We start from the raw sequence: 23109 nt of genomic DNA, 5'->3' as shown, positions 1-23109 counted from the left end.
GTGGCCCGCAAGCTGTGTTCAGGCAGATTGTGATAGGTCCCGGTGTTTCCATCTGTCCGTGTGTGTCATCGGCATCCTTATCCGAGCCATATACCTAGTAGTTGACTTGGACAGGAGGCGGTGACGTGTACAAATGACCCCCTTTGAGTTACATCTCACCTCGCCTTGTATCCGCCTCGCACATCTGATCATGAACTATCTCACCTGATGAACAGATGCCTTACTCGACACGCATATATACATGAGCTACGGACACATTTGCTTTACGTTCTATTTGTCATGTCCGAAGCAAGCGTGGATGAAGCCCAATTCGTCGAATTCTTCATGTATGCGTAAGCTGACTTTCTCAACTAGTGGTATTCCATGAGTTGATACATATGTTTCCACGATACGGCAGCTTGACAGAAACATATATTGATGGCATAGCGATGAGTGCATACATTACAATGCTCGTCAATGCAGCCCCCTTGATGCACAAATTAGGTCTGTTTGTGTACGATTCCATCATCTCCTACAAGCTGGAGTGGCGGGCTGTCTGGACTCGCAAAATGACCGGAGCGACTGCTCTATACTTAGCGCTCCGCTATGTGACCTTAGTAAATTTCATTATGTTTATTCTTGTCTCTACCATTGTATCATGTGAAGTGAGTCCCCATAATGCTCAATTTGATGTAAGCTCAATACCTTCTTAGGGGTGATCTTCGTTTTGGACTTATCCTGTACTTTATGAGAATGCTCAACTGTGTTGGTTTTAGCGACTTCATTCCAGACTTAGTGGTGACAGGTTCACTCTGCGGGATGTATCTTGCCCAGGCAGGTATGTCTGCCTTCATTCTTCACTGCAACAGTCTCATTCCATGAGCTGACAGCATTTGCATCAATCCGAGTCTATGCTATCGATGGCCGGCGGTGGATGAAGGCCACCATGGTGATGATGTTGGGACTTGTACCCGTTGCTCTCAATGTTGTAAGTAGGCACGTCACTGCACAAACATATTGCTCATTCATGCATCATTCTCAGTATGGCGCATCTACATTAGTCTTGACACATATTGCACAGTATTGCGCCGTCGAATACTCATTCTCCACTACCGAGGATCATATGTACGTCACGCCAGTAGCCAATCATATCTGCTGCAGTCTTATAGGCTTTTGAAGATGTAAGAAGGCTGATACGCATGTCTCTTGAGCCGTGATGCAATGTGTTCGTTGCTTTCCCAGTCCTTCTTGTCACCCGAATATGTGTCCTCGTCTCAAATTTTCTCGTTGTTGTCTCAACATGGCAGGCCACACGTTCTAGCAGAGCAGTGACTGCGCGGAGTAGCAGAGGATCCATCACTGTTGTGTTATTTCGCGATGGTGCGTGCTCTACCTCAATATGAAGTGATATTATGTCAATACACTCGTATCTATAGGTACTGTCCACTTTGCGTAGGTCTATTTTCCTACCTTCGATGTTATACTATAATATACTGTCACAGGCTGGTAGTTGTACTCAATGCAGCCGACCTGGTGGTCACATTCCTGATGGGAGTGGGTCTGTGTACTTGACATCATTATGCATTATTATATAGCGATGTTTGTTGTAGGAAACACTTGACCTGTCCCAAGCCACAGAATGGTACGTGCTCCAACTCTTTATTTGACGACACATTCTAAACCTGTTAATTCGCAGGATCAGTACCGTGGTGCTATGCCGCTTCTTCCTCAATCTTCGCCATTTCTCCAGCAGCCCCGATGTCAATGACAACACTGTATCCTCCCACAGAAGCTCGTTCTCAAGCTTCGCATCCAGAATCATTGGCAATTTGGGCGAGATGCTCGAGGACGAGCCTGGGGCTCCTGACGACGACTTAGACCACGAGCTAGACGAGCTCAATGATGCGGGAGAAGTCAACACGGAAGGCAACCTTGATGACAATGCAAAGGCTCCCTCATATTTCAACAAGGCTCAGACTCGAACAGCCACTACGGCAGCTTGCAAGCAGGAGAGCGACGAGGGAGGCGCTGATGAGCGGTTAGATCAGCTTGCGATAGGCATTGTCCAGGTTGGCGACGCTCAATACCAATTTGCAGTCTTACTGAAGGATATTGCATCAAACAGGATCACCACTCATCAAAGCTCCCTTCAATTCCTTTCATGATCATACGTGACGCAATCTGCCTGAAACAGCCACTTCCAGCATTGGGATCGCGCCTATTTATTAGTATCTTGGACCTCATCTCCTCTTGATATCCTTGCCCTCGAATTGCTGCTGATCTATCTCACAGCTCTCCTCATAGCTAGTCTAGGGTATTGCAATGTCTACATCCTTATTTTATATCCATATCATGTAGAATAAACGAGGGCGGTCGGAGCCTGTCATCAATCGAGACGTGCGACCAGCTCAGTCATGCCGGAATGTACATGGAAGTCGACTGCCAGTGGTTTCTGCACACCTTTCTCCTGGCGACTATACCTTGTACATCAAGGCCGGGTGCGGAAACGCAGAGCGTGCAGGGCACGAGTAGGAGAACCCATGGTCAACGCTCACTGGAGACCATGCGAACGATTTCCTCAGGCTTAGACTAAAAGTGCAGTTGCAGATGCAACGGACTTTGCTTGGACATACGGGGAGGTGGTTGGATACCATTTGGCGAGTATTCGAGTCCACTAAGCTTATTATCTGTGACCCGCCTTAAGCATGGCGAAAAACGCACTTTCTTGTAAGCCATGATACAGCACGATGATGAGCAAGAGACGATGCTCTCCCGCTCCTGATTTCCCTCGCCGACGATGACCTTGTCATCCAGTGGGATACTATATAACGCGTCAGTTATATGTGCATCAGGGTGCTGGGAGTAGCTCTCTATAGGGCCATCGAGCTCGATACTCCACATGCACGAGTTTGCTCTTCTTCGCAGACCAGACTGCTCTTGTGCACCCGTATCTCATGCGTGAAGCTTAAATTCCCGCGACAGCGGGCTTTCAACGGGTGCTCGCGACTGCGTCTAAAGCCACCCGTCAGGAAGGCAGCTGCTTAAACGTTGTTTGCAAGTTCTCCTGTACTTGGCGTGACGTGCGTGTTCATGAGGGTGCCACCTGCAAATGCAGGCAGGACTGAGAGTGGGTAGATATACATACCGACATACTGGCGCTACTGCAGCACTTGAGGCTCACGTTGCAGAGGCCCTGATATTCTTCCGTCCTCTCCCGACATGTCTCGATCGAGCAGCGGAGCAGAGATCGACAATGCCATCATATGCCATGGAAACATTCTGGACGGGGATAGCTTCTTCATGGAGGCCGGATCAAAATGTTCCATGTAGCTCATGTGTCACCGGGCCGTGAGTCGTAATGACTTCTTATGGCGAACAGCAGGGACTGAAGATACACTCACATGATGTGGGTTCTCCTTGCAGGACATTGAACACAAGTAGGATTGTCGATATGCATTCTTCAATAACCGCTAAGATCTCTGGATTATTAGGCAGAGAATGTCTTGTCGACGACAGACGGGCTCTTGCATGAGACATTGCTCGGCATAGACGCCCGTTCGAAGCGACTTCTACTGAGATTTGATCTGTCCCGTGTTCGATCGCGCTCAATGCCTCTTGGCTTCTGCACTCTCGCCTGTCTTTCTCTAGCGGGCCGTGTCTCCCTCCATCAACTCCAATCCATCCGCCGCAAATCTTTACGTCTGACTCAATTCTGTCTGCCCAGGAAACCTGTGCTTTCCTGCTGTCTACTTCTGCGTCGCTAGCTGGCGCGCATCCCACGATGAGATCACTAAAATCCTCAGCTTTGCCTTCAGCGGCATGAGAATTGAGCCCTCTACAGCGCCGGAGAACGACGAATGGGGTACTGCGAGAGACCAGGCTGGCGGCGTTACCCGGACATTCAAGTGAGCGCTGTGTTATTCGCAGGTCTTAGGCCGCGTTTCTCTCGAGCTTCGCAACTCACATAGCTGCCTGAAGTCAAAGATAGTACTTTATTCTCCCAGTGTCGTCGGCACCGTGGATGAAATGCTCGAGGAAGGCCTCAGACATTTGGCGATGACTGGAATCATGGGCTACACGACCTCAATGACACGTGAGAACTTGACGACCCAAACGATCTCCACGATATCTGTTTCCGACGCCGATAAAGCTCGGGCTCAAATAACCCCTCTGATGGACGAAGCCGTCGCTAAGTGGGAGACTCGCAAGGGGAATGTCGTCGAGCGCAAAGTCTTATACAAGGCCTTCAACCATTGCGCGATAATTATTTACGCCATGGACGGAATACTGCCGCTTCCCGTAGTGACATTCTTCTCACTTCATACAGAGCGACCAAGACTAACTTGCAGCGACAAGACACGTCGTCCCGGCCACGCGAGCATGAAGGTGGAGCTGCAGCATATCACTATCAATGATCGGCGATAGAAGAGACCACCATCCGAAAGAATGGAAGCGATAAGTATTGGACGCAGTAGATTGAGGTGTGAGCGAACGCGAGGGGGGAACAATACTGGAAAACGAGGACCGTATAGGTCTAGAATTAGTTAGCCGCAGTATCAATAAAGGAGGGTATTGCGATGGAGAATGAACGCGCATGAGACATAAAAGGACATGCGAAACGACGTGGATTTCCAAGTTTCCATGTCGCGGAGACAGAGGTTGTACCGCTCACAGATCGTGTTCGTTCACACTGCAGACTCGATAGTGCCTCACATGAGCTCCTCCCGCGGACAAGCTGAGATGGATCCGTGTCGGAGAACGAACCTGGAACCACTTTGCCTCTGCAAAATACGTCTGCCCTGCCTCTGCCCAGTGTGTTCTGCCAGCAGCATGCGGTGTACGTGAAGGATCAAGATTTTCCCCTCGACGGTCGGACTCGGATCTCAGGAATATCTTCCGAGATGTGTCTTCGTCTTCAGACCTACCTGGCACGTCGGACGTACATGCAGACGAGAACGGTCGGTGCATGCTTCAGCGAGAGATGAGGTTTGGCACGACGCCGTAGCCGTTGTTCGCGTTCTGCTGGTGACGGGGGCAAAAGATGGTGTTGTGGATACTCAGTAAGATTCGCGGCTGGATGGACATCTAGCATTCACTCCGGCGAGAACCCGCCGTCCCCCGGCTCACGTCTCGAACTCCTTGACCTAGGTCGCTGACCTCTGACCTGCGCTAGTCCCTCGGCCTCGACGACCTTCACCTGGCGCATCCCTGGCTCTGGGCTCTGCCGCGCACCTATTCCTGGTCTCCGATCCGCAGCTGTCGTCGATAGTGCGCATCGAACTGCGACTTGTAGTGCCTCGCGACGGTGAGGACTTTTAACAGTGCCCGCCAGTCTTCTGCGGGGCTTCGATAATCGAGGATCATCGTTGATTGCCCAGGGAGTCGCCCTGGCGCGATCGTCGAGAACAGCGTGTTCTCCGCTTCGATGGTCCCGAGACTCTGGCTTTGGTTAGCGATGGCCAGCCGTGACGCGTTTGTGTAAAAGTTCGTCCGAGACCCGATGTCGTAGTGGGGGTTTTGTGCTCATGGGATCTGAACTCAGGTGTTGTCGACGTTATTACAGCCTCCTCGTGGACTGAGAGTTCGGGATCAGAAATGATAGAATAGCCCCAGCGCTAGCTGAGACTGGAAGGAGTGAATCACGAAGAGAGGATCACGTACCTGGGAGGATTCGTAGACTTTGAGGAGAAGCGAAAGTGCCGCCTGGGATCCAGCAAATGTTCGAATATTTAGATTAAGAGAATTGTGAATAGCACGTGGTTCGCTAGCTCGTACAGGCCCATTTCTTCTCCCTATATACCTGTAACCCAGTAATCTTCACATGAAGTAGTCTAGTACATGCATATCAGTCGTGGTGTGCCAAAAATGAACAGTACCATCACTAAACATCATGCAATCGCAGGCTATTGTTCAGGGAGTCAGCGTGATGAGTCTCGACTCTATTTACAAACGCGTTGCTCCCCCAACAAGCGGAGGAGGCACGATCACGTGCTCGACCCTATGTCCCGCGCGCAATCCGCGTCGCTCAGGCCGTCCAGAATGGAGGATACAGGGTGAAGAGAGATAGAAAACGAAGAGAGATAGAAAACGAACAAGCAATGTTTCTGCCGACCCTACACACCTCACGCGCATGTCTTATCTTATTGTCTTGATCTTCGCACAATATGCTGTGCCGATTCCTGCTTGATGCGCACCGTCGTTGTTTAGCCATGGAATGCATTGCGTAGTTGTTCGGGAGGCGCGAGGTTGACGAGGTGGTCCAGCGAGGGAGACCGAGACAGCGCGATCATGGTTCAGAACGCGAAGCGCGCGACCCGCGCTTGCAAGACGTCTTCCTGCGGATTTTGCCAGTGAACCACTTGGCCCTACCACACCGAAGTGAGGACAATTAACGAAGATATATCGCGTTTGTCTGAGCTCTGTCAAACACGTAAGGAACATACAGGACGGCTCGCCCAAAGTCTGCGAGGTACTACAAACAATGCCAAATACGGTGGCATGCTCTCGCCACAATCCAACACGCTCCCCGGCCGTCCCCACCAAGACGTTCATCATCAACTAACGAGAATGTGGTTGAGGCACTGTATCTGGCTTTGTGGAGCGCTGACTGGCTACTGGCTAGATTTTGCCTACTTGCATATGAACATCCATACAGTCAGTACGTGGCCCGCCTGGAAAGCCATTTGGACATTACCTTAACGTCTTCTTATGACATTGCCAAATATCTCTTCTGTTCGGTGTGTTCCAGTGTCTTCTGCAACTGCGCTCGTATCTGCTTTCCGAGTTTACAACGACGTGCATGTTGGCGCAGCCACACTAGAAGCACACAAATATGCTGGCTGTTACAATCTGCGACGAACATCACTCCCGAACAGATGGGCGCAGAGCCTCTGCAGAAACACTGGTATGGTCCGAACAGCAGCTGTGACACGCAGCGTGTGATTCATGATCGGTGCAGCCACTGTGATCGTGATCCAGAGACATGCACGTCCGTTGGACTCTATTGGGCGAAAACGCCGCATCCGTTGCCCTCAATTGAACGCCTGTCGGAACAATAGTGTTTCAGCCGCCTTCCATGGCTTTTGTCTCCCTTGGTACGATGCCTCGTATTTCATCTGCGCGCAACGATGTGACACGTTCCGACATCAGCAGATCTGTTGCTCGGTGTTGATGTCGGCGCTCTCGGTTGTTCAATGCATTTAGACTTTGTTCTTTTTTCATCATGCAGTCGTGGTATCCTATCCAGACAATTGACTGCTCGTGCTCCAGGCGTGGCCATTCCGGATCGCGTTAAGCAGGTCGAGGTGTGCATCATGTATGGTAGTGCGTGCGGAAGGCCGCGTTTGCTGATTTTACCCATCGTGATCTACCGGATCCTGCAGTTGACCAGACGCACAGCCCACGATGAATAATGCAGGGTTACGATGGCTACATCCTCCGCTGGCTGACCTCGGGTGTATTGATGCGGCTCTCTTCATCATGATTGATGATTTTGTACTCCAGCGAATCCTCCTTTTGTACATCTTCGCGTCGTATATTGCAAGTCCTATGTTCGACTCATCTTAGACGAACTCTCCATACCAATTCACATCATCTGACTACCTAGCTGCATTTAACGGACCGATGCACACCGATGGTGCTACTAATTGTGGTCTCCATCCAATCCGTTGTGGTATCCTCGGTAAACCTGCATGCCCCGCTGAATGTTATAATATGTTACAGACGCTGTATATCGGGCGAAAGGAATGATGCGGTACCATATTTCAGGACCGCAACCTTGCGGATACGCGCACATAGTAAACCTTGTATGTCGGCAATCCTCGGAGCAGTACCGCATTCGTGGTCTGTCACGTCTTGTGCGGCTAGATTGTATCAGGTATCAATGTCGTCATCTGACTACGTTTGTTATATCAGGACCCAAAGGTGGAAGCAAACAGGAAGCACATGCGCCAAGAAGCGATGATTTCTATCATGAATCTCACCTCGATTAGTATCTCGCTCGCGTGGCAGACTGTACAGCTATGTCTCACCTGATGAACAGACACCACCTTCGATACGCATATATATGTGAGCTAAGGACCTCCTACTGTACATCTCGTTCTCATTGTTACATCTGAGTCAAGCATGAATGAAACCCAATTCCTCCAATTACTCCAGTATACGTAAGCTGACTATATCACCTAGCGGCTGACCGTGTCCTGATGAATATCGTTCTCCGATGCTGCAGCTTGATAAATGACTACATCATAGTCACGGCTATGAGTGTGCACATTATGATGCTCGTAAATGCAGCCCTCACTGATACATAAATCAGGCCTATTTTTGTATGATTCCATCATGTCCATTGATATGGAGTGGCGGGCTGTCTGGTCTCACAAGGTCACGGGAGCGACTGCTCTATACCTTGCTCTCCGCTACGTGACCTTGGCAAACGTCATTACAACACTCATCTCATTCAATATCCCGTCATGCGAAGTAAGCCTTTATACTGTTACCTGGTCATTCTAGCTTATGGAATTTTCAGGGGTGACATTTGTTCTTGCTACATCCTGTGTCTGAGAATGCTCAACTATGTTGGTTCTAGCTACTTCATCTCAAGCTTAGTGCAAGTGGGTACGAGCTGCGGGATATATCTTGCTCAGGCAGGTTTGTCTCCCTGCACTCTCCGACATAGCAGTATTATCACATGCGGTTGACAGCTTTTTCATCGATCCGAGTCTATGCTATTGACGGTCGGCAGTGGACAAAAGCTATTATAGTGATGATGTTGGGACTTTTCCCCGTTGCGATAAACATTGTAAGTATGTATCTCACTGTAGATATTCTGTTGCTCATTCGTGTGTGGTTCACAGTACGGCGCGTCTCAAACATTCCTGTATTCTACTGCAGAGATTTGCAACATTCAATACTCATACTCCACCTCCAAGGCTGACACGTAAGTTTCCTTCGAAGCTATTCACATATGCTGAAGTCTGACAACATGTTCAAGACGTAAGGCAGCTGTTATACCTTTCCCCTGAGCCTGAATGTAATGTATTTGCTACTTTCACAGTCCTCCTCGTCACCCGCATATGTATCCTCATCTCGAATCTTCTCGTCGTCGTCTCGACATGGCAGGCAGCACGCTCCAACCGAAGAGTCGGAGCTTGGAATAGTGAAGGATCCCTCATAGCTGTGCTATTCCGGGGTGGTGCGTGCTCCACCTCAGTATCGAGTGTGACTGCACCAACATACTTATACTTGCAGGTACCATCCACTTTGCGTGAGTCATATTTCCCACCTGTGATTCGATACTATAGTATACCGTCGCAGGCTCGTGGTTGTGCTCAATGCAGCCGACATTGCAAACAGATTGTTGACAAGTGTAGGTGCATCTAATATGACTATGTATAAGTACTTAGTGACATCTGTGTAGGCCAATGTCGACATTTCCTCCCCTGTGGAAGAGTACGTGCGCTGATTCCATCTTCACTGACACATTTCAATCTGTCATTTCACAGCATCAGTACCATTGTCCTGTGCCGTTTCTTCCTCAACCTCCGCCTTTTTTCTGGCAGTCCCGACACCAATGACAGCGCTGTATCCTCCAACGGAAGCTTGTTCTCAGGGCTTTCATCGACGATCTTTGGAAATTTGGGAGATATGTTTGAGAATGACCCTCAGGCCCTCGACGATGAATTGGATCATGAGCTAGACGAGCGCCCCCGCGCGGGAGACCTAGACTGTACAAATTGTCCCCCTGATAATACAAAGACTCCCTCAACATCTCAAATGGCCACTACGTCAACATGCAGGCTGGGCACCCACGATAAGCCCGCTGCCGATTGCGAGCCACTCGCAGCCCCGGACGTGGGTATCGACCAGTGCACAATAGACATTGTCTAGGTCGGTCATGCTCAATGCCGTTCTGTGGTGTCGCTGAAGCACATCGTTAGCTAGAAGCAAGACGTATCAAGGCTCTTCTCTATTCCTGGAAAGTTCGTGTATGACACTCTGCTGAATAATTCCCCTTCCAGTAGTAGTAGCAACATCTATTTATCATCACCCCTCTTGGACTTCATCTCCTCTTGGTCCGTACATAAGCTTCTATCCCGCTCCTTCATTGTGCCCCACGTATTCACACCCATGCTCATATCCAGCATTTACTGCAACGTCTCCATCGTTGCTTTCTGTTCATGTCATGTAGAGCGTCAGACGGTAGACGGGTTCTGCCATCAATCGAAACATGCAGTCATCTTGACCATACTGGAATGTACTCGAGATGATGTCGACTGCCCGTGTTGCACGCCTCACTTCTGGCGACTATAGACTGTGTACAATAACCGAGTGCGAACACGCAGAATCTGCTGGAAATGAACAGCAGGAAACATCTCGGTTAACACTCACCAACGACCACGCAGAAGACTTCCTCAACGCCGACCAAGCGCGTAAACATATTGCACATCAGACAGATCATGCCTAGAAATACGAGAAGGTGAGTGTAAATAATCCCAGCGAGTCCGGTCTCCAGCATCTGCGTTAACCGTGCCTCTACTGCGCGATCCACATCAAGCTCGAACAGAGCTACGGACATTCGCCAATCAATCTACAGCACTGTGATCGGCAAGAGTCGGAAGTCTTCACCTTTGAGACTCTGGACCAGATATGACTTGTAGATGTCACAGGCTCTGGCAACTCGTACGTACGAGACATGCAGGCGATAATGTCGTAGTCATATATGTTATATTAATCACCAAGCGCTGAATCGGATGATACAGCGGGAGGACATATTATACAGGCGCGAAGACCACTCGTACCAAGACTAACTTGTAGCAACACGAAACGTTGACTGTGTGGAATAGGCAAGAACTAGTAAGAGATAGATGAAATATTTGACGCGGAAATACGTACGTGCAGCCGAAACCACTCCAGTTATCCAAGTTCTCGATCCATCGGCAAGACCCATATCATGCTTGAAAATTCTACATCGACGGCCTCGAACGCATCACTCTAATATATACAGACCTTGAGTTTGGAGGTACTGCTTCAGTGTAGTACAGTCAATGTTGCCGGCAGGACCAGGCGATCGAACATCTTCAGGTAATTCGAAGTGAAGGTCCTCGCCATTCAAACGAGGGAATCGAGAGCATGTAACTGCGCTTGAATGTATTCGCGCAATCACTGCGGACACTTCAGAGTCGAGTAGCCTCACATAAACTGTGCGGGGGTCTAGGAAGCAATATTGGCGTGAACGGGTTCCGCGCTAGATAGTCCTTGCGAGGCAGTCATCGACTGCAAAGAAGGAAATCATAGGAATGACGAGCCGTCGAACGTTGGTCGAGATACGCGCGAGGCAATGCGAGAGGAATAGGGTGCGATCATTTGCTGTTACCAGTGAGAAGGCCAACGAGTAACCACAAGACGTCGACAATCGGCTGTTACGGGAGTCTGGGGCGGATGAGAGGCAACGATCTTGAACCCTATTAGATGCGCTGACACACACCGTTCTCATTCACCTGAAAGTCAGTTGATGAAGTCCGAACCAGATCATCACATTACTCACCATCGCCGTTCGATGCTGGAGAAGGTGATATCCCCGCTCGACAAGAATGGAGACTATAGGTATTAGATGCAGTAGAATAAGGTGCGAGCGAAAGCGAGGGGTAGAGGAACGCTGGAATATCGCACAGTCTAGTATTAGGCGACTTTCGCATCGATGATAGAGGACACTGCCCCGAAGAATGAGTGCAGGTGAGACACGAAGGGGCCTGCGAAACGGTATCGATTCTCGAGCGCTCATCTTGCAAGGAGTTGAGGTTGTATCGTTCACAAACCGTGATCGTCCAGACTGCAGACTTGATGGGGCGCACATGAGCTCCTTCGGCGGACAACCTGAAATGGAGTCGAACTAACCTGGAACCACTTTGCCTTTGCAAACCAACGCCCCGCTGCCCACGTCCAATGTGCCCTGCCACCCATCAAGTATTTCCAGCATGCAGTGTACGTGAGGTATCAGCCCTGCCATATCGACAGTGGGCTCTGATCTTCGATATGTCCTCCAGACATAGGACGCTGTCTTCACCGATCAGACGCACTTATGAACGAGAGGCTCCAGAAAGAGGCAGCGCTGTAATGGTTGCTCATGCGATTTTGACGACAGCAGAGCACTGAATTTCACAGTGGAAACGTCGCCCGAGCAAGGGAATGAGGCACAAGCTATATGTTGTAAGTAGAAACTGAATAAGACGGAAACTGACGGAAGTGAGACGAGGTGAGACAGGGTGAGACGTGGGTGCGGCAAGTCCGGGCCGAGAAGGCCGATGCTATCGGTCGTCCCAGCTGGTCTCGACTGTATCTTCCGTCATGCCCGTCGCCCAATTCATATTCATCTCGATTGTACAGGCATTCTATGCGAGACTCAAGGTGAACTCTGTGATCAGAAACTGAAGAAGTCGTACTTGTAAACCCTTACGATTGTGTTTCCGTGTTCTTCGACGCCAATGTTAAGCTGTTCGTTTACATTCGCCTTTTGGTAGCCATCCTCAGCGACGAACGCTACTCCTGTTCAGATAAACCCGTCGAAAATCGTGCTCTGTTGCGCCCAACACGCCCTTCATCTATAATCACATCAATGTTGATATTACCACTACCCGTCTCTGTTGTCATTATCTTGCGAGGTGACGCACACCAAGAATCGCAACTAGACAGCTGATAAAATTCCGTTTTCATCCAGAATGGTCTGGATCTCTCGTTACAGTGCGTTTGTTCACTACTCTTCCTACTCCGTTCGTAGTCTTTTGGTCACCAGCCGAACACGCACCCCATCCTGTGCAACATGCTCTCATCCCAATCCATTTGCCACCCCCATACCGCGTCAACCGGCTGGACTTCCACAGAAGTGACACGTCCCATTCCGGTGCGTTCTCCTGTGGTTTATACCTGCGATAAGCAGTCTCACTATGCACCCTAGATGTGACCCATGCAAGCTCCCAATTATGTCGACACGTCTACACCAACAAGTTAAAGGGGAGAGTGAAGCTTTCTGAGATGGAACCTGAATGATTATCATGTGCATGATGCCCTACGCGAGACGCCCGCTCTCTGGCCGTCCTCGTCCAGGTGTTCGTCATCGACTCACGAGGATGCACTTGAGCCGTAGTTCTGAGTGCAATATATGGCACTTTGCGGGGCGCCGACCACAGATTGGCAACTCAATACCTATATGGACACCTACGCGGGTCAGCACGGAGCTGACTCCCGTTCTCTCTTCTGCCGCCGGTGATCCTCGGAGACCGCGCCTGTATCTGCTTCCTGAGGTTATAAGGAATGCCTGTCGACACAGCCACGCTGGAAGCAGAACCTCTGCAGAAGATCTGACATGGTCCGACCGGCAACTGCGATGCGCAAAACATGACCAGTGATCTTTGCAACTATCAGCATCGTGTCTCTAAGGGAGGCGTTCATGTCCGTCGGTCATTGTTGGGCGATTACACTGCCTTGATCTTCCTCGTCAACTAAATATCTGTCACAGCAGTACCACTTCATCTCTTCCACCGCCAGCGAATCTGCATGGTGCTGTGTTCTGCATCTCAGCCTATGTGCACGGATGTAAACAGATTTAGACATCTCGCCGCTACTGCTGGCTCTCCGCGGTTCAATGTGTCTACTGCCGTTGATATTAGACCGCTGCCCGTCAATTAATACTAGCTACGTGGACTCTATCCCGAGTCCCCCTCATTTGAACTGATCGGGTGACGCATATTTAGGCGTCAAGTTATATGCATATACAGAGAACTTTCGAAGTCTGCATATCATGGGCTCATCATGACCTTGTGCCTTCCGCTGCACAACCATCTTTGTGTTGACCTGCAGTTGCTTTCTTTCGACGCTGTGCTCGTATCTCATCTCCTGCACAGGGACGGCACAACGCGGGCACAAGAGAATCTATTCCTCGCGATTGACGTCGGCGCTCCCTTTGCTATTCAATCCATGTAAATTGGGCCAGTTTCCACTCCGACTGGCGTAACGTCCTATCGACACGTGCTTGGAAAGGAAAAACTGAATACTCGGGCTCCATTCCGAGCCTGTCTCATTTGAGCTAAACAAGCAAGGCGTGCGTGTATAAAGCTTCCTCGAAGGCTGCGTAGCATCGGCTCGTCTTGACATATCTTGACGTTTCGGGTTCACGAAGAACGCTACGCTTTTACATCTTCTACTGATTGCATACATATTGCCTCAGTTACACAGATGCGGCCCCCTTGATCACGATTGGTGATCATATACCTCGCTCGACCGTTTCCGATATATCGTGGCATCACGCGCCGTCAGTCCTTGTTTTGGCTCATGCAAGACCTCGTCGTAGGTGAATGGCCCAAATCACTTCACGTTATCTCAATACTGGTGCGTCAGTTCGGTTCAGGCAGCTGGTATCGCCGCTACGTATCGCGGTTGCTCTATCAGTAATTGTCATATACTCATTTCACCTGCATCGATAGGACAATGTGATCATTCATGCTTGATGTTTCAGATCACGTGAAAGGAGTGGCATGGTAACCTTGACCCCATTACTTTCCTTGGATAATTACACTGATATACGTGTACATTGATCACTAGATGAACGCGATCCTCTTGGTAATAGTACTACCCTTGTAGCCTGCAAACATTTGTTCAGGTAGGTTGTAACAGGTCCCGGTGTTTCCATCTGTCCATGTGTGTCGCATCGGCATCCTTATCCGAGCTCAACCTACTAGTTGATTTGGACAGGAAGTGGTGATATGAACAAGCCATGCCTTCCGAGTTGATTCTCACCTCGCCTTGTAATTCATCGCGCGATTGGCCATATTATATCTCGCATGATGAACAGATGTTGCTCTCGACACGCATATATATGTGAGTTGCAGGCATGTTTGCATTTCATTCTAGTTGTCATGTCTCTGTCAAGCATGGAAGAAGCCAAAGTCCTCCTATTCTCACAGTATGTATAAGTTGCCTTTCTCAACGAGTGCTCCTCCATGTATTAATACGTAGTTCTTCCTGATGCTGCAGCTTGGTAGGAGAATATATCAAAGCCGTGGGTATAAGTGTGTACATGACAATGCTCGTCAATGCAACCCTCACTGATGCGCAGACTAGGCATGTTTGTCTATGATGCCATCATCTCCTTCAATCTGGAGTGGCGGGCTGTCTGGTCTCGCAAGATCACGGGAGCGACTGCCCTATACCTAGCTCTCCGCTACACAACCTTTGTAAACATTATTTCGAATGTTGTTGAATCTACCATGACATCATGTGAAGTGAGTGTCAATACTGTTCCTGATCGCTCTAGCTCATGACATCCTCAGGGGTGACTTATATTTGGACATATACTATGCTTGACGGGAATGCTCAACTATGTTTTTTATAGCGGATTCATCTCGTACTTAGTCTACATAGGTACTGCTTGCGGGATATATCTCGCCCAGGCAGGTGTGTCTTCCCTCACTCTCCGGTGCAACAATCTAATGGCATGTGGCTGACAGCATTTGCGTCAATCCGAGTCTATGCTATCGACGGCCGGCGGTGGACGAAGGCCGTCATTGTAATGATGTTGGGGCTTGCTCCAGTTGCTATCAACATTGTAAGTGTGTACTTCACTGTAGATGTTCTATCTCTCAATTATGCATTGGTCACAGTATAGCACGTCTAGAATGTCTTTAGTCTATAATATTGCAGGGAATTGCACCGTTGGAATCTCATTCTCTACCTCCGAGACTAACATGTATGTCACATCAGTGGCCAGTCACATCTGCTGAGGTCTGACGAGCTGCTCTAGATGTAAGGCAGCCAATGCGCATGCTCCCCAGAATATGTGGTGTACTCATTGCTTTCCCAGTCTTCCTTGTCAGCAGATCATGTGTCCTCATCTCAAATCTTTTGGTTGTTGTCTCAACATGGCAAGCAACACATGCCAGCCGAGCAGTGACTGCGTGGACCAGCAGAGGATCCCTCACGGCTGTGTTATTTCGGGATGGTGCGCGCTTTAAACCAATGCAGAGTATGATTGTGCTGCTATAAATGTGTATGTAGGTACCGTCCACTTTGCGTAAGTATATTTTCTCACCAATGAAGTTATACTATAATAAAGTGTCGCAGGCTAGTAGTCGGGCTCAACGCAGCCAATATTGTGGTCAAATTAGTCCTAGGGGTTAGTGCTACTCAGATGAATATACATAATCACTGAGCAGTATCTTTTTAGAAATTGATCGACTTGTCTGAACCCGTGGAATTGTAAGTGCACATTCTTTTACTGATGACACGCTCTAAAGATGTCGACTCACAGAATCAGTACCGTAGTGCTATGCCGCTTCTTCCTCAACCTCCGCCATTTCTCCAGCCCGGACGTTGATGACAGCACTATATCCTCCCGCGGAAGCTCGTTCTCAAGCTTCGCATCAAGGATCATCGGCAACTTAGGCGAGATGCTCGAAGATGAGCCTGGGGCCTCTGACGACGATCTCGAAGGCGAGCTAGACGGGCTCAATGATGCGACGCAAGTCGATGGAGCAGTTGACCTTAGCGACAGCGCAAAGTCCCCTTCAGATGCCGACAAGGCTCTGACTCGAACGGCAACTACCGCAGTTTGCAAGCAGGAGACTGGCAAGGAAGGCGCTGCCGGCGGCGATTTGGCTGAAGCGCTAGATGAGGGTTTCGACCAGCGCATGATAGATATTGTCTAGGTTAGTGACACTCAATACCGGTCAACAGTCTTATTGAAGAATATCAACAACCAGGAGCAACATTTCTTTCAACTACTCTCATGTTTGTGTATGACACAGTCTGCCGCATACAGGTGCTTTCAGCCGTGAAATTCGACTATTTATACGTTATCTTGGACCTCATCTCCTCATCTCCTCTTGGTAGCGCACACATGCTTTCATTCAATTTTTTCGCTATGGACGCATCTTGTCACCCTGGATATTTTCGCCATCGAGATTCCGCTAATCGAACCACGACTGTCCTCGTAGCTCGTAATTACCGCAACGTCTCCACCCTTATTTCCTACCCTGTCATGTAGAATTTCGGAGGGCGAGCAGGTTCTGCCATCAGCCGAGACATGCAAATCGCCTAGCCATGTTGGATCGTACATGAGATCACCTTGACTGCCAAAGTTTCCTGCACGCATTTATTCTGGCAAATATACGGTATGGGTAATAACCGAATAGGACGAGGCAGGATTTGCAGAACACGAAGAGTAAGATATTCCTCGGTTAATGCGCACCGGCAACCACGCAAACAACTCCCGTGACTCCGACCAAAAGCAAAGGCGAGTTGCAGATGAAACACACCTTTCCTGGAGGCACGAGGGAACTCTGGCGACCATCTGGGCGAGTTTTGGCACCAGTACTCGAGCCCGTTAAGCTTTTGACTCGTGATTTGCGTTAGGCTTGCCTGGAGACACGATGTTAGTGAGCAGTGCTACAATAGTGTAATAAGTAAGACGTAACTCTCCCCCCCCCATTGTTACAATTGCCCTCCTCGCAAACGACGCTGTCTTCCAGAGGAACGCTATGTCCCGCGTCAGCTATATCTGCATTATAGAGCTGGGTTCAGCCAGCTTTCTTCCCTAGAGAGCTATCGGGCTCGATTCTCCATACGCACATATCTGCCCCTATTCACAGCGTACAACACAAGGCTGGACATATACTCACCTGCTTTGTGCTCTTTCTTGCAGGAGATTGAACATCAATAGAATAGTGGATGTATGTTGTTCAAAATATTTTAACCTATTCCACAGAATATGTCTTGTGGACTTCAGACGGTCCACGGAGTCTTGCATGAGATGTGGCTCGACCGTCCACTTTATCAAAAGCGATTTTGCCTCCTCTTCATCAGGCGCACATACTGTTCATGCTGCTCCTTCGAGATGGCGAGATTCTTTCTCCAGGATGTCTACTGGCTGACATGGATATCTTCATACTTCCAGCGGCATTCATAATCTGCAGTCATTCTTCACCGTGTTGCTTCAAGAACGTACAGTGGTGAAGAGTTCTGCGTCAATCCGATCGTTCGCATTGCATTCTTGTTACAAGACACCACATCTAACACGACATCGGTCTGCACTAACTCCCCCCCCCCTCCCAGGAGCCACTGGCAATGTACAATATCCAAATTGGAGACGGAGAATGCAGCGAGATGACAGATTACAAGAAGAGAAGATCGCTCGTACCGAGGCTAACTTGCAGCAATGCGTAACATTGTCCCGGCCACGCGAGCATGAAGGTGGAGATTCTCTGCAACATGCGTGAACGCACCGTCAGGGTGGCTGTGTCAAGAGCGGATAAGAGAACAAAGACATACTTTGTTGGACATATAATCGATACTTACGGTAGTAGATCCGCGTATACTTGGTTCCTTACGTGTTTGCTGGATGTAAGCTGGGTAGAATACCGTTCATTATATTGTCTCCAGTCTCGATCCCCGCCAGAGTCTCATATACTTCAATTGAATAGATGTACGCACCAGCGACACTGCTCCAGTTGACCAAGCGGTCGAACACCCTCTAGGACATCGGAGAGGTAGCATATAGCCTCATATATACTGTGCAAGGATCTAGGAAGGGGACATCGGCGTGAGGGAATTCCGCGTCGGATAGTCATCGTGGGGCGGTCATTGATCACAGAGCAAGGATTGATAGACGAGGAGCCGTCGAGCATAATTCGAGGTATGCCCAGAAAGCGACGCGAGAGAATTTGATCGTTTGTTGTCACCAGTGAGAAGGCCAACGACTGATCGCAAGATGTCAACAGCGGGACACTACAGGAGTCTGGGCCGGTTGAGGGGCAACCGTCCTGCAAGCTACTAGATGCGCTAGCATACACAGTTTTCATTCGCCTAGAAGTTAGTTCATGAAGTTCCAGCCGGACAATTGCAGCACTTACGGTTGCCGTTCAATGGCGTAAAGAGTCCCTCATTCGTCAGGATACACGCAATATGCATTGGGCACAGAACAGGAAGATGGGATCAGAGAATGCAGCAGGGGTGAGGACTGCAAGGGCCTAGAATCAGCTGACCGCTACACTGCTCTAAGGAGTCAGCGCGCGCGAGACATGAAGAGACTTGAGAAGAGGTCCCGGCCATCTTGTGAGCACCAAAGGCCGTGTTGCTCACAGATCGTGCTTCGTCTACACTGTAGACTCGATAGCACGTTCATGAGCTCCTCCCGCGGATAAGTTAAAATGAAGACGTATCGAAGAACGAACCTGGAACTGTTCTGCCTGTACGAGACAAATCTACCATGCCTACGTCCAGTGTGTTCCGCCAGCTATCAGGTGTTATCGACATGCAGTGTACATGAAAGGTTAGGAGCTCCCCTCGACGATTGGCTCGGATCTTGGGGACATCTTCCGATATGTCTTCGCCTTTAAGCCTATACACGTCAGACGCACAAGTAGACGAGAAGGATCGGTGTAGTATGCTTCAGCGAGAGGTCAAATTTGGCCCAGCGATAGCATGTCTTTGATGTCCAGAGTGGCTACATGGCATGAGAATGTGACGAAGGCACAAGATAGTGTTGTGGATACTGAGTAACACCCATGCATTCGCGGCGAAATGGACCAGGTGTAGGAGACGGATCATCCGAGTCGACATATGTGCACGTGCATGGACAAGCGCTGGAACGGCAAAACCGGACCGAGAAGGGCTGATGATGACTCCGACCAAGTATATTCACTTCCCATCATGGCCCAAAGTGAGCATCACTGTGTGTGTAAGGGCCTGTTTGGCGACAGAGTTTGTGCTTAACTTAGGCGCGCACGCAAAGCTTGCATTTATCCCACACACGTGCTGCATTATGCTCCGCATGTCACGTGTGCTGCATGTCGCGACTTGAGGTCAAGCGACTGGGGAATACCTGAAGGCTGGGGGCGTCCGACTGATTCTTACCAAAGCGATGGTGAGCAACGCCCAAACCTAAGGCTAGGGACAAGTAAATGCATTAGTTAGTAAGGTAAGAAAAGAATACAATGGAGGGCTCACTGACCTAGGGACAAGAGGTCAAAACTGAGGTCCCTAGGGCAGCAGAGGCCGGCTTATATACAGGGGAAGATAAGGGCAGGCTGTGCGCGTTGGTCCGTGCGCAGCTGGTCCGTGCACAGCATGCCGACGCGGCCCCGGGGGCCGGTGAGTCAGAGGGGCTGTGTCAGCGGAGCCCGAGCTGTGCCGTGCACTGCCGTACCATCTAATCTAATCGTACAGTAGATAACAACGTGTCCATATCAGGCATGTAGTACAGAGGTTGCGGGTTCAAGCCCGCGAAAAGGAAAAATTAAAAAATGGCTAGACGCCGTACCAACTCGTGACACTCATGACATTACCCCCCCCCTCAACGGCGCATGACCTCATGCGAGGCGCCCTTGCCCATCTCCCATCCGGAGCGGCATTGTGCTTCAGTCAGCGGCGAAGGCATTGGCTAAAAGTTGAGACCACCAAAGGTAGCAGCGTTGAGTCGGCGAGGGGTGTTTGGATTCTTCCGGTGGAAGTCGGCTATGAGGGCCGGCACATTGGCAACGTTGCGCGCCGGTTCCCGTGACGTATGCAAGTCGTCATAACCCTTCCACTTGATGAGATACTGCAGCTGACGCTGGAAGATTCTTGAATCCTTGATCCGCTCAACCTCGTACTCTTCGTCACCCTCAACCTCTATGGCAGGCAGCTCCTCCGGCTCCCGGCCCGGGATCTCGCTATGCGTGTACTTGCTAAGCAAGGAGACATGGAATACCGGGTGCACCGGCACTGACTTCGGCAGGACTAATTCATAATCCAAGTCTCTGAGCTTTCGCCGCACGGCATAAGGTCCAAGGCGCTTGGGACTGAGCTTCTTGCTCGGCTGTTTCAGCTTAAGGTTCCGGGCATCAAGCCAGACCTTGTCCCCCGGCGCAAAGACCGGTGCCTCCTGCACGTGCTTGTCGTAGTATACTTTCATATGCTCGGCTGACAGCTCGAGCGCAGAGCACGTGTTGTCGCGAATCTCCTTCAGGATCTTGAGCCGATCAGCGGCCGCAGGCATCGCAGACATTGGATTGATCCGCACTTGGATCTCAGGATTGTACCCCTGATGCAGGAAGAAAGGGGAATGCCCGGTCACGGAGTGAACTCGGTTGTTCAGTGCAAACTCTGCGAGCAGCAACTGCTTTGCCCAATCATCCTGCCGGTGGCTGGTGAAAGCACGCAGGTACTGCTCGATCTCCTGGTTCCAGCGCTCAGTCTGGCCATCAGTCTGGGGGTGGAACACTGTGAACAGCGCCAGCTCAATTCCCAGTCCCTTGTACACCGCATGGAGATACTTCGAAGCGAACTGGGGACCTCGGTCTGATATGACCTTGGCCGGGGCCCCATGATGCTTGAACACATCGTGGATGTACAGGTCTGCCACACCTTCTGCCATCAGGGTCTCATGACAGGCCAAGAAGTGGACCTGCTTGGTGAAGCGGTCGGCGGTAACCAGGATCAAATCGAATCCATCAGACTTCAGCAGGCCTACGATCATATTGGTCGTGATGATCTGCCACGGGTGCTCGGGGATCTCGTTTGGCTTCAGCGGACCCTGGGGTTTGGCTGGGAATGTCTTGGTACTGTCACGAGTTGTTTTTTAATTTTTTCCTTTTTGCGGGCTCAAACCCGCGACCTCTGTACTACCTGCCTGATATGGACACGTCGTTATCTACTGTACGATTAGATTAGATAGGACGGCAGTGCACGGCACAGCCCGGGCTCCGCTGACACAGCCACTCTGACTCACCGGCCCCCGGGGCCGCATTGGCATGCTGCGCACAGACCAGCTGCACACGGACCAGCGTGCACAGCCTGCTCTTATCTTCCCCTGTATATAAGCCGGCCTCTGCTGCCCTAGGGACCTCTGTTTCGACCTCTTGTCCCTAGGTCAGTAAGCTCTCTTGTACCTACTTATCTTTCCTTACTAACTAATATATTCTTGTCCCTAGCCTTAGGTTTGAGCATAGCTCACCATCGCTTCGGTGAGACTTAGTCGGACGCCCCCAGCATTTAGGTTTTCCCCAGTCGCTTGACCTCAAGTCGTGACATTAGGTCGAAACTCCCCAAGCTGCCGGCGTCCCCTCAGGACCCCCTCTATTCACTTTCCTTTCCCACAGGTCGGGTGGTGCGCACCCCTACAATACTCTATGGTACATACAATACGTAGATAGCTTTACATACATCGCCACCCCTAGAGGAACAAACTCTTCAACACCTGCACTTCAGTGGGCGGTGTTTGTCCTCATGGACGTGTGGTCTAGGTTCCTGCTGCATACTAGCCAAAAGCAGTACTGGGCCCCACGTGAACTGCGAACCTTAGGGTCTTCTCGGGTGCCGTAGCGTAAGCTAGTGTAGTACGGCCATTTTAGTACGTGCACCTCCCCGTCCTCCCCTCATCCAACGTGGCTGCCTGCCAAGGCCAAGTTCACGCATTCGACTCGCAGGACCTCATCGACGTCTACATCTCAGACGACCCTGAGACTGTCATCTACCGGTGTGAGCAGCAGCCGTGCCCGAACCAGACACCCCGATCGATCGCGGAAGATTACCCGCGCTACAAGGCGATCCGACGAGCGCAACACCCGCTCGGACCCCGAAGCACCGTCGCGTCTCGATCTGCCTCACGGCATTCTCGCCCTGTCTCCCCTACCTCCCGCCTTCCCCAAACTGTTGCCGAGCCCAGTCAAGCACGAGTAGATCTCCCTCCAGACTGTCACGACTTGGTACGGCATCTAGCCGTTTTTTAATTTTTTTCCTTTTCGCGGGCTCGAACCCGCGACCTCTGTACTACCTGCCTGATATGGACGCGTCACTATCTACTGTACGATTAGATTAGATGGGGCGGCAGCGCACGGCACAGCTCGGGCCCCGCTGACACAGCCGCTCTGACTCACCGGCCCCCGTGGCCGCGTCGGCATGCTGCGCACAGACCAGCTGCGCACGGACCAACGTGCACAGCCTGCCCTAATCTCCCCATGTATATAAGCCGGCCTCTGCTGCCCTAGGGACCTCAGTTTCGACCTCTTGTCCCTAGGTCAGTAAGCTCCTGTATTCTCTCATTTACCTTACACTAACTAATACATTTTCTTGTCCCTAGCCTTAGGTTTGAGCACTGCTCACCAT

General features: G+C 50.4%; 6 protein-coding genes across 6 annotated transcripts; 4 read left to right on the top strand and 2 right to left on the bottom strand.

The window, feature by feature from the left end:
* Window positions 1–279: 279 nt before the first annotated feature.
* On the top strand, window positions 280–4404 carry POSPLADRAFT_1144231 (hypothetical protein; the record flags this gene model as incomplete). The annotated part of the gene is made up of 14 exons (XM_024485677.1): window positions 280–332; window positions 463–483; window positions 693–817; window positions 870–967; window positions 1061–1104; window positions 1304–1359; window positions 1416–1431; window positions 1482–1533; window positions 1590–1621; window positions 1676–2048; window positions 2338–2507; window positions 3310–3327; window positions 3744–3884; window positions 3984–4404. The coding sequence occupies 14 exons, from the start codon at window positions 280–282 to the stop codon at window positions 4402–4404; spliced, it is 1620 nt and encodes a 539-aa protein (XP_024338248.1).
* A 1284-nt stretch (window positions 4405–5688) lies between these two features.
* POSPLADRAFT_1040087 (hypothetical protein) lies at window positions 5689–6203 on the top strand. The gene is given in 2 exon segments (XM_024477666.1): window positions 5689–6046; window positions 6064–6203. 1 exon segment carries the CDS (start codon window positions 5870–5872, stop codon window positions 6044–6046), a length of 177 nt encoding a protein of 58 aa, XP_024338247.1. The 5' UTR covers window positions 5689–5869; the 3' UTR covers window positions 6064–6203.
* A 2113-nt stretch (window positions 6204–8316) lies between these two features.
* On the top strand, window positions 8317–9864 carry POSPLADRAFT_1144660 (hypothetical protein; the record flags this gene model as incomplete). The annotated part of the gene is made up of 7 exons (XM_024485722.1): window positions 8317–8454; window positions 8564–8629; window positions 9001–9169; window positions 9226–9241; window positions 9292–9343; window positions 9395–9426; window positions 9480–9864. The coding sequence occupies 7 exons, from the start codon at window positions 8317–8319 to the stop codon at window positions 9862–9864; spliced, it is 858 nt and encodes a 285-aa protein (XP_024338246.1).
* A 201-nt stretch (window positions 9865–10065) lies between these two features.
* Window positions 10066–13584, bottom strand: POSPLADRAFT_1034108 (hypothetical protein; the record flags this gene model as incomplete). Its single annotated transcript, XM_024476990.1, has 13 exons — window positions 10066–10148; window positions 10366–10542; window positions 10786–10827; window positions 10870–10940; window positions 10980–11187; window positions 11462–11474; window positions 11522–11574; window positions 11872–11926; window positions 12431–12519; window positions 12779–12965; window positions 13097–13119; window positions 13193–13352; window positions 13450–13584. The coding sequence occupies 13 exons, from the start codon at window positions 13582–13584 to the stop codon at window positions 10066–10068; spliced, it is 1296 nt and encodes a 431-aa protein (XP_024338245.1).
* A 1301-nt stretch (window positions 13585–14885) lies between these two features.
* POSPLADRAFT_1145253 (hypothetical protein) lies at window positions 14886–16673 on the top strand (the record flags this gene model as incomplete). Its single annotated transcript, XM_024485779.1, has 10 exons — window positions 14886–14932; window positions 15004–15038; window positions 15091–15255; window positions 15477–15574; window positions 15670–15715; window positions 15830–15967; window positions 16024–16039; window positions 16090–16141; window positions 16193–16224; window positions 16277–16673. 10 exons carry the CDS (start codon window positions 14886–14888, stop codon window positions 16671–16673), a joined length of 1026 nt encoding a protein of 341 aa, XP_024338244.1.
* A 197-nt stretch (window positions 16674–16870) lies between these two features.
* Window positions 16871–18933, bottom strand: POSPLADRAFT_1046834 (hypothetical protein; the record flags this gene model as incomplete). Its single annotated transcript, XM_024479130.1, has 10 exons — window positions 16871–17109; window positions 17283–17385; window positions 17646–17661; window positions 17840–17886; window positions 17972–18015; window positions 18164–18227; window positions 18322–18371; window positions 18457–18496; window positions 18634–18722; window positions 18876–18933. The coding sequence occupies 10 exons, from the start codon at window positions 18931–18933 to the stop codon at window positions 16871–16873; spliced, it is 750 nt and encodes a 249-aa protein (XP_024338243.1).
* Window positions 18934–23109: the final 4176 nt, after the last annotated feature.

Source organism: Postia placenta (assembly GCF_002117355.1).
Source record: "Postia placenta MAD-698-R-SB12 unplaced genomic scaffold POSPLAscaffold_8, whole genome shotgun sequence".
NCBI lineage: Eukaryota > Fungi > Basidiomycota > Agaricomycetes > Polyporales > Adustoporiaceae > Rhodonia > Rhodonia placenta.
Note: the sequence above shows the minus strand (reverse complement) of the source record. Positions and strands in the feature narration are given on the sequence as shown.